This window comes from Coregonus clupeaformis, chromosome 17, assembly GCF_020615455.1.
Source record: "Coregonus clupeaformis isolate EN_2021a chromosome 17, ASM2061545v1, whole genome shotgun sequence".
In the NCBI taxonomy this organism is placed as follows: Eukaryota; Metazoa; Chordata; class Actinopteri; order Salmoniformes; family Salmonidae; genus Coregonus; species Coregonus clupeaformis.
In genome coordinates, this window is record NC_059208.1 from 49646996 (window position 1) to 49658332 (window position 11337).

The window sequence follows — 11337 nt, forward strand, 5'->3', positions numbered from 1 at the left end:
ATGGAACACATGAGGAAAACTGGCCAAAGCGACAACTGCATCTCTAAAGTTTTGAAGTTGTGCGTAACTTCACACTCACCCAGATAAAAAATAAATAAAAAAAGACCCCAAAAGTGTTGCATGATAGTCGAGTACTGTACACAAACATATTTCAGTTAAGCAATGACAATGCAAACACCATAAAACAGCTCAAATAGCTTTTGGGCTTGTCCAGCCCATGAATAGCTATGAAGAGGCCAAATAATCCCCCTTGTGTAATACAGGAAGTGAAAAAAACAACGTATTAAAAAGTGATGTTTGTGGGGGTGGACAGAAGCATAATTATCCCACACGCAAAAATGGATTATGAGTTTCACCACAGATGGAGGGGAACAAGTTCCACTGGGAAGGAAGCAATTAAATATCCATGAGCCGGACCCAACCCTGGCCAACATCTGCCGAGAGAAACCAGTATTCAGCTCAGAACCAACTGACAAATTAGCGTAATGGGCTAATATGGACGAATACAATCATAATGCTGTTTCGAACAGGGTGGCTGTTCAGAGCCAAGGGAATGGAAGCCTACAGGCTACTCAAGGGCAATAGAGGCAGAAACTTACCTCGAGACAGGAGCTCTCTCCTCGTGTGAGTCCGGTGCGCAGGGTCCATCGCGAGGCGTTCTGGTGAGCGAGGCGCGGCTGTAACCGTCAAGGAACACTTGTTACAGCCTGCAAGGAGAGAGTCAGACGAAGCCTCGCGTCAGTGCGATTATATGTTATGTGCCATATACTGTCAACTCCCCAAAACCATAAAACTTACTTTAATGGCCACCACGTGACCGTTTATGGCCAGTGAGCCTATCTGGCCGCGCTCTGGATGATTTTTACGATCAAATTCATAGACAAAACCCCCATTCATTTGGCACCCAAATGTCAGCGAGCCGGAACCGGCCTAATAAAGTTTATGGCTCGAAAAGTCGAACTGATTTCCTGAGAGTAGTGAGCTCGAGCACAGGGGACGCAGAGCCCCTAGAGCAGGTCACTGGCTAGGACCCGCTTTAGCCCCACGTGCAGAGGTGAGTAAAGAGAACGGATATAGATTTGTCTACCTGTTGATTTTCTCGACCTTGAAACTAGCTAAGAAAGTGTAGCTTTTTAAGTTTGAAATGCAATCAATGGGGTTAAAGGGTTAAACTGAGTGGAAAAAACGAATATTTCAGGACTGCATTTTACTTAGGCATAGTCTTGACCTAGGAAAAACGAGTTACAGCAGGGCTATAAAGTTTGCATTCAATAACTAAAATGTTGGACAATTCTGAGTCATACAAACATGCGTTTTACCATCTAGGCACATGAATAAATAGTAGAAAGAATCGAAATAACAAATAATTTACAGTCTGTGTCGTTCCAGTAGAAAGTTTATTATAATCAGCATCACCATAACAATATTATTTTCAATTTCCAGTCATTCTTTAAAAACATTTACAAAAAGCTTATATCACGATGGCGCTTAGGCGATGGGATCCACTATGGAACCCTTCACATCCGAAATAATGAGGAAAAAAACGTATACACAAAAGACAGAAACACACATTCTAAGAAGATGCGCCAGGTGAACAACTTTACAGAAGCTCGTGCAAAAGAAGGATACATAGGCACATCTACAAACACTGGGTCAGAACTGCGGTTCCATCACGTGTTCACAATGCACAACAATCACATAAGGCTTATCATTTTACATTTACGTAATTTAGCAGACGCTCTTTTCCAGAGCGACTTACAGTTAGTGAGTGCATACATTTTTCATACTGGCCCCCCGTGGGAATCGAACCTACAACCCTGGCGTTGCAAGCGCCATGCTCTACCAACTGAGCTATAGGAGGGACTATCAACCCTGTCTACAATAAGGAACAAGTTATCTGAGTTTGGTACAATACATTCAACAAATAAATACATAGGCCTACTTTATAAAACAAAGGCTATACACAAAAGCAACTACATTTCTTATCAAGTCATTCATTTGAGTTTCTATAGTGTTTTATGATTGCAATAGGCGACACAACTTTTATTGGATAGTTAATGGACTTATTTGTAGTAACTTTTAGTTTATTCGATTTTGAACAATAAATAAGTTAAACAAACATGTATTTCCCATTGGTTTTTCATTTAAGACTAACGTTTACAGAACGCAAGTTTCTTTTTTTTACTCACACAAGCATTATCACCGTAAAAATAAAATAAATAAAGAGGAAATGTTTTTTTTAAAGGCTGGAGCTTGCATGGACACGTGGATGTTCACTGTCCTAAGAAAGCCCTCGGAAAGTCTCTTGCGCTTTTGACATGATGGGAAGTTCTCCCAAGCTTTGTGTTATCTCATTAGTGCTCATCGGGAAACCAAATATCAGGGATGGTGGTACCCTACACCCCCTGCCGCTGCCATGCTCATGCTTTTTAGTTTGTTGTCCTTTTTCCACTTCATTCTCCGGTTCTGGAACCAGATTTTGATCTGGCGTTCTGATAGGCAGAGCGCGTGCGCTATCTCGATCCTCCGTCTGCGGGTCAGATACCGGTTGAAATGGAACTCTTTCTCGAGCTCCAGTGTCTGGTAACGCGTGTAGGCTGTCCTCGCCCTCTTCCCTTCTGGTCCGGTCAAACTGTCTGGTGGTAACACACACAGGATGCAACCATGAGCCCACAATCAAAATAGAAACCTACACAATAATGTTTACTAACGCTTTATGCAGGGTTACTTGGCAACAACGCTTAGAAATTTTACTGGTCACTCTTCCATGGAGCTTAATCTTTAAACACACCTTTATACACTATTCACACAACGTTCACACACCTTTCACACACACTTTAAAATGCAGTGGAAGTGCCAATCAATTTCCAAATGTGTCTTATAAAAATACCATACAAATCTAGAAAAATCCGAAATTATGGCAAAGGAAAATGTATAATCCTATATTTAAATCAAATGTTCACCTCCTGCATTTTGGTAAAAAGACAATGTCCTGTGTTTTCATGCCACGTTGAATTATTTCCCCAACGCTTGGGGTACAATATGCACTTAAACAGGTGGCGTAAATCTCGCCATTACACACACCCCTTAACTAACATTACTAAAATATCGAATACAGATTATTTTTCTTTCATAGAATGATTTGGGGAAATAGTTTTTAGCTCCGAAAATGGCAACAAGCACCTCTTAAAATGGCTATAGGGCACACCATCCCCACACACACCACAAACCCACACACAGACAAGACGAGCTGTCTCAAGTACAAAACACAAACATATACGTCGACCTAAACAAAATACAATGCTGTTTTACCATGATTTATGTGCAGTTTCCTCATCCAGGGGTAAATATGAGGCTGGGCACCGTCGGTGACATTTTGTGAAGTTGTCTGCGCGCTTCCCGCGGGCTTCTCTTCCTGGAGGGGGGACGCTTTGGACACACACACCCGGTTCAACAGCGTGCCTCCATTCGAGCTCGGGGCCGTGCAGGGGCTCGTTATGGAGTTCTTTATGTCTCGGTGTTGAGGTTGAGACTCGCTGATCGGAGACGAGCAGCTCGCGACAGAGGAGGAGCATGGGAGCGGGTCAGGTGGAGGCGAGAGGGACGCCGTCTCGGTGGCGCTCGCGGGCTGGGTGTACCTGGGCGTCTCGACAGAGGACGTTGTTGCCGCCACCGACTGGTTCGGGGAGTAGCCCTGTGCCCTCACGCTGGCCATAAAGTGCCCGTTACCGCGATTGACAGTGAGGTCCATCCCGTTGTAGCCATAACCGTACCTGCTGGAATGGATGGTCGTGGAGTCCCTGTATTGCTCGTTTGCGGAGCTGTGGTCTCCATAATTATGTAACTGGAAGTCCGCGCCATTGGGATAGCGACCGCAGAATGAGTTTACAAAATAGGAGCTCATTGGTTGATAATTCCAATATTGTTGTTTAGCAGGTATTTGTTGTTTTTTTGTGGAGAAAGTAATAACGTGTGTACTTGATTTGTGGCTCTTGATGGTTTTGCGCGTTCTATAGCACCCTTGCACAATTTATGATGAATTATGGAAATGAGTAGAGCATGTACTTGATTCACTCTTACGTAGGCACCCAAATATGGGGTACGGCTGAGAATCACGTGCTTTTGTTGACCAGTCGTAAATCCTGCTTGATGACCCCCAGAGGTAAACTCGTGCACAAATAGGAAATCTTGGTGGGATGTTAGGGGCGCGCGCCTGGGAGGCGCCTAGGCAGGCCGCTCACGGGGCCCGGGTTGCATCTCTTGGATTGTCTTCGCGCGCCATCCTCTGGCCGCAGTCTGGCACTGCCTGCGACGGTGTTTGATGCGTGGGCTCCGAACGGGGTCGTTCAGAGGTTAACGACCATTGCGGCAAAAGCATGGTCTCCCCAAACAATACAACAAGAAACGCACTGAACATGCATCCTCTCCACTGATACAGAGTACAGAGAGAAATCGGTATTCAATGGTATCCTCATCGATGGTAAACATTATCCTTCTCGTTGGGAATAAAACACATACGGTACAAGAAAAAACAAGTATAATAAAAAAATATATAAAACAATTGTCTAGAACCTTAAATGTAGTTAAATATTTCGCTAAACTATGTTAGAATATCCTTGAATTGTATGAATGACCTTTTAGGACATTTGAAAGATATTGCAAATATGTGTTCCATTAATAATCATTTTACAGGGGAAGCTTAGTTTACTGATGTGCATAGAGTGATCAACCTGCAGTTATAATCCAATCTAATAGAAAGGCAGTCATTCCGAAATGTTAGATACGCTAAAAAAAAAGGAGGCATTTGAAATAACTTATGTTTTGTTTTTTAGATGACGACAGAAAGTAGGCTACAATACAATAGTCTCAATAGACAACCCTTTACTCCTCAATTGAAAATTATGACTGAATTATGTAAATTAGATAATTAGGCTAAATTGGTTCAAGCATAAAATCTTGCAGCTGTGTGTAATGAATAGCCTAATCTCAAGCAAACATGGATGGGTGCATTACAATAATATACATTTTTAGTTTTAGTTTTTTTTTGCAAATATGGATAACTAAAGTCAATTTTTAGAACAGGAAAAGGATAGATTCGTTTGAAAGTAATCTAAACATGTTGTAATCTAAACACATGTTGTAATTTTAACACATGTTGTAATCTAAACACATGTTGTAATCTAAAAACATGTTGTAATCTAAACACATGTAATTTAAACACATGTTGTCATCTAAAAACATGTTGTAATCTAAATACATGTAATCTAAAAACATGTTGTAAACTAAACACATGTTGTAATCTAAACACATGTTGTAATCTAAAAACATGTTGTAATCTAAAAACATGTTGTAAACTAAACACATATTGTAATCTAAACACATGTTGTAATCTAAACACATGTTGTAATCTAAAAACATGTTGTAATCTAAACACATGTAATTTAAACACATGTTGTCATCTAAAAACATGTTGTAATCTAAATACATGTAATCTAAAAACATGTTGTAAACTAAACACATATTGTAATCTAAAAACATGTTGTAATCTAAACACATGTTGTAATCTAAAAACATGTTGTAATCTAAAAACGTGTTTTAAACTAAACACATATTGTAATCTAAACACATGTTGTAATCTAAACACATGTGGTAATCTAAAAACATGTTGTAATCTAAAAACGTGTTTTAAACTAAACACATATTGTAATCTAAACACATGTTGTAATCTAAACACATGTTGTAATCTAAAAACATGTTGTAATCTAAACACATATTGTAATCTAAACACGTAATTTAAACACATGTTGTAATCTAAACACATGTTGTAATCTAAAAACATGTTGTAATCTAAAAACATGTTGTAATCTCCATGAAAAAAGAAGCAAAATAATGAACGTCTCAATTAAGGTAAATCAAAGTATGAGAAGAGGGAATTTAGAATATAAATTAAAAAAAGAATGTCTGACTATAGGGGCAATAAACATTATATTTTTGTATAGGAATGTTCGTTTATTTTACATGCCTAAGGGACAATGAAATAATTTCCCTTGGCCTTGCTCGGCATCTTCCCCACACCCATTTCCTTCCATAAATAATGTCCTCGGAGTAAGGAAGCGAAAGCAGTAGGCTATAGGACTGGATTCTGCCTAAGTAAGTCTTGTCAAGTTTTCAAAATAGAAAGATAAGGCACCACGTAATGACAATCTAAAATGAAGTTCAAAATATGATATGAAGACAAATATCGGTAATAGCAGAAGTAATAATAATGTAGGCCCAATCAATACAAGCAATAACAATAACACAGATATGACTACATTAAGTTACCACTATTTGATTAAAGCTGCTGTTTATCGGTGTTGAGTTGCTGGTTTGTTGGTGTAATTTAGAGATAAACCGTATATAGACCTAAGCTAAAATAGGAGCAGTGGTGATGATTATAATAATAGCTGATGAGAATGTGACGTATAGCTGGAGCAGGGTTAGTGTACAGGCAGCACAGGCAGAGCGATAACTTTTTAAAACATGTAGCCTTACAAAAGAGACCTGTCTAGTGAGCAGAAAATAGTGCACTTCATCTGGAACGTCTATTTAGGCTACTAGAAACTGGGGCACGCGACTGCTGGTTTACAGTAGTCTCATCTTGGCAACGAAGGCCCTGGTTATCCGAAATCCATTGGACCTCTTGGTCCTATAGTCCACAAAAGACTATAGGACGCCCCACACAGCCAGCTAAGAGCGTCGGCACTGCTGGCACTAACAGCGTGATGGATAAGTACGCTGTACGAAGGATGCAGACTCACAGCGGTAATAGGGCCCCTTCAGGCACCGCAGTAGCCGAGGAACAAGCTGCACTCATGACCAGATGTGTACAGCGGTGTACAGCACTTCGAGATATTAGCTGATGTAAGAAGGGCTATATAAAATAAAATTGATTGATAAAGGAGCCCGGGTCTTGCATTTCAGGGTTAGTTTGAGAGAGCGCATACGAGCATGCTCCGGATGTTGGAAGGAGCAAGGATAGGTTCTGTGCTTTAGAATGGCCAGGAATGTTTGTGATTGTGGTTTTAAAGAGGTTGTTAGGGAGTCCAAGAGGTAACATCTGATTTATCAATGGCCAATAGAAACAAAGTTTACAAGAAATTATCCCACCGGTGGAAATTGGGCAAATCAGGAAGTGAAAAATAAAAACATTTGCAGAGTGAGAGAAAAAGGAAAAGTATAGAAAAAACGACAGGACTAGTTGCGTTCTACTCAAATGTCTGCATCTGCTAGAAGCGTCAGGATGTAAAAAAATATATATATATATTAAAAAAGCATCAGGATTAGGCACTCTGTGTGCGTGCTTGTGGCGCACAGAGGAGGGAGGGGCGAGTGCTCTCCAGATGGTAAAATGCTAACAATTTGAAATGCAGCTCCAAACCTTGATGAGTGAGTAAAATGTCAAGATGCTTCAGTTTTATTTTCTCATAAATGTAATTAGCTACGTAGGCTGTATTACGTGCTTAACAGCCCAAACTGTTCAAGCAGCATTTCAGATACCCTAGATTTTGTATAGTGCAGGGGAGCAGCTGCAAGGCTATTTTCTAATGTCGGAACCTAAGGTTTTCACTGTACCCTGCAATCACACCTGCAACCCTGTACATGTGACTATTAAACACTGAATCTGAATCTATGAAATGTTTGCTCGACTAGTTTCATTACCACTGTAAATATCGAGGAGGAGATTAAATTGGAGCCACTAAGGTAAAACACATTCAATAGGTGAACCATAACGGATTCAATTCTAAAAGACGCAAACTCATCGAAGAAAACTAAGCACACTGACACAAACGCAGCAACGGACACGCACGCATACAGTAATAAAATGCATCACAACAATAGGCTATTGTGTTGTACCTTTTGTTTGGTATTGATGCCTATTGTGACATTTCGGTCTCTCGAGATCTAATTTGTGTCATATTTTGAGGTAATAATATTTCCATATCAATTGTGACGTTTTGGTCTCGCAAGTTCTATTCTGCGACATCATTTTGAGGTGATAATCTATTGTTATATGAATGGTGTCTATTGTGACGTTCTGGCTCTCTGTGATGTCCAGTAATCTTATGTAAAGAACACTTCACCATCTGTTGTCACAATCAGAACCCCATTTTAAGGGAGAGTGTATTTACTTTCTGCATGTGCTCATAATGATTGTATTTATTTCCCGCGGTGTCATCTCGTCATCAGGTCTTGATGTTTGACCATTCTGTAGGCTATTTGCATAGCCCTACACCTTACCATTTTCTATTTCTAGGCTGTATTTACACAGACAAAATACGTGTAGTATTAGCTCACCTATCGTACAGCTTAATAAAAAAACGTTGAGCATTACTGCTGTATTGGGCCTTTTGCAGTGCCAATATAGAGGATTTATAACTCTTATGAAAAAGAATAGCATATTACCAGCAAAATAGCATTAATAGCATATTGTTGTAGCCATATTGTTTCTAAATATTATAAGCATGAACAATATCGAGATGAATGGGTCATTGATAAGAAGATCCTTTCGATGATGTGGTGCTGATGTTACATCATAGGGCTAGCAAGCAGGAGAGGAAGACTGGAGCAAGAATACTCTTGATTGAGCTAATCTATCATTTCCTCAAATCAAAAGAACTGCTACATATCCCGAAACCGTGCTATCATGATACAAAAAGCAATGTACACCCCTGTTTTGTGGTTTAACGAAAAGCACGAATAAAAAGACAAAGGGAAGCTCTGTGCTGGCACAATTAACACATAGACTGTAAATGAGAGTAAATGGACAGAACGCTGTGACCAAAACACGACCACACTTCTCCCACAAGAGGGCGACAATGAGTAGGCCTATTGGCTCCAATTCGGAGCTGGTGAAAGACCATTCAATTTGAATAGCAACAAATAAACACAAATAGCATGCATCGCTAATAAATTATTCAAATCCTCATAATGAAAAGGCATAGGCCTACATTAATATTGAATAACAGATTTAGATAGGTCAAGTCTAGAGACCACAATCAACGAACCATAGCATTGATCTTAATCATGCAAATTATGATCCTATCGTTATTGTCAATTCAAATTATTGGACAAAACCCGTTTAACCCTACAACATAACATTCCAACCACTCTTCTGAAAGCCATCACTGTTTAAAACTAAACACGCACAGCAAGTTGTTTTTACTTGAACGCTCACTCTATTTAATGCTTGATTACCAAATAATATCCAATCATGATAAGCAAGTAGTATTCTTACTGTATGTGAGGTGTTCGGGTCTCATGGCGTGTGGTGATGTCACAGGGAGAGGACTGACAAGTGCTGCTGGCCTGCCAGCTGGGTCCCTGGACGAATCCAAGATCTCCCGGGATCAGGCAACGACACGCTCAACCCGTCCATTGTGCCAAACCGTCACGGAGAACGTCGGTAATGAATCCAAACCGTCCGGTTCCAAGAGAAGGGCACTGATCTTTGCGCTGCAGAGTAAAAACAACATCTAAAAAGCAAAACAGCGTTACACACGACGAAAAGAAATGGAAGAGCAAAAGCTTTTACAGGACAGAAAGGGTTGGTTGGCAGACACAGTGCAGTTCTATTCTGGAAAAGGAAATTATATATAAAAAGTTCATGTTCACTGCTCCATGCCATGTGACCAGCGGCGACCAATGGGAAGCCGAGGAGCCTCGTAAAGTTGTATTGCTATGTTGTAAATTTTCATAAACAACAACGGATTTATGACCGAGTGAGAGAGCGACAGGGGGAGAGAGTGGAAGAAACGGAGAAGGGAGAAACGGAGAGGGAGAGGAGGGGGCAGGTCAGAACTAGGCGCCATCTTACCGAAAGGAGGGGGAATGCAGTCATTTCCCCTTCACAGAAGGCTACACACACACAGCCTGTCCAGTCTCGTGTCCTCACAGTTAACATACTTATTAAGCAAATGTGGCATTGGTTTCATCTCTTTTTTCACTTATCCTGCTTAGTAGGCTAAGTGAGATACAGGCCACTGTGTTCTTATGTAATAGCGTAATAGCATATTTGTAGGCTCAGTATTTATTGTCATATAAAAACAAATGGCTTAAATGTAAACATATTAGTATAACTAGATGAAAGTGAAAAAGCAAAATAAAATATTTTCACTCATGCGTAATTTAGAGTAGTACCATCTATTTTGGCATGTAGGTTGTATTACATAACCTTTTGGCTAAAGATTTCATCAATGTATGGTTGGCTTACAGGAAATTCGTTACGAAGCTATTTTCCAAACTGAATGGTTTTGTTTTTATTCGATTACTATTGCATCTTACATAATGTCACAATAAGAATACGGCAGAGTCAAAGCGGTGAGTGTCGAATGCATTGGTCTATTTACACCGGTCAAATTGCAAAACAAATGCTTATTTCTGAACATTGGACCGCTTTTCTTGTATAGCCTAGATTCAAAGAAAACAAACACACCAATTCCCTAACTTACAGATACATGCAAGCAGACACACTCACGTCCATAACAATTACATTGACCATAGGCTATAGCTAGTTAGAATAATTGAAAGCTACATTTAAGATGAAAATACAATAACAACACGACGTACCAATACAGTGTATGTAAAGACTTCTTACACAGTGTTGAAATTCAGTGAGACAGTAGCAGGCTATAGGTCTAGTCTCTGACGTAAAATCTGAGGTAGGGTATACACATTTGGCTATTCATTTTTTTTGTTAAACATTGCTGTTTGGAAATCATGCGAATATATATTCCAATCTCTACTTGGCCCCAAAAGACGGATAAGAGCGTCTGCTAAATGACTAAAATGTAAATGATATTCACCAGTGGATTCAACATCTGCATTTATTTCGCTTTGAAATAGAGACAAAAAGAGTGCGAAAAAGGTTCCTCGAAGTCAATTGAAACTGGAGGTAAATTCTGAAGTTGCGTGAATGCAACTGTCGCCTTAGGTAGTTCTCTGTTCAGGAATGTTATTTCAGTAGTAAAATATCTAATAGTTCCCAACGATTAACATTAAATATTGTATAACATTTACAGTAGACTTGTTCTACATTCAAAGATCAAATTGAGTTTTTATAGTAATACTGTAGAGTAAATAGGTAGTATCCGTTCCCTTTCATCTTCCTATAGCCATATGCATTTTATAGACAGTGTTTTCACTAGCTTGTATTCATTCAATAAGTGCGTCTCAATTTCAGCCCTGCAAGTCGTTTCCTCAATCAGACTACTAAGCTCTAAATAGTATGATCGAACAGAGTGTATCGATTCTGTGAGAGCATACATCTAGAACATTTCCTTAATGACAAATATAAAC

General features: G+C 39.7%; 1 protein-coding gene across 1 annotated transcript; it reads right to left on the bottom strand.

The window, feature by feature from the left end:
* Positions 1 to 2346: 2346 nt before the first annotated feature.
* On the bottom strand, positions 2347 to 4529 carry LOC121586682 (homeobox protein Hox-A5). Its single transcript, XM_041903600.1, has 2 exons — positions 3313 to 4529; positions 2347 to 2636 (listed from the first exon to the last, which is right to left on the bottom strand). The coding sequence occupies exons 1-2, from the start codon at positions 3902 to 3904 to the stop codon at positions 2380 to 2382; spliced, it is 849 nt and encodes a 282-aa protein (XP_041759534.1). The 5' UTR covers positions 3905 to 4529; the 3' UTR covers positions 2347 to 2379.
* Between the last annotated feature and the right edge of the window lie 6808 nt (positions 4530 to 11337).

Bases quoted from the DNA above. Each gene is read 5' to 3' on its own strand.
- LOC121586682 (XM_041903600.1), bottom strand. From the start codon at position 3,904: ATGAGCTCCTATTTTGTAAACTCATTCTGCGGTCGCTATCCCAATGGC. The intron at 2,637-3,312 runs GTAAAACAGCAT...TGTTACCACCAG, and splicing joins GAAACTGCACATAAATCATG to ACAGTTTGACCGGACCAGAA.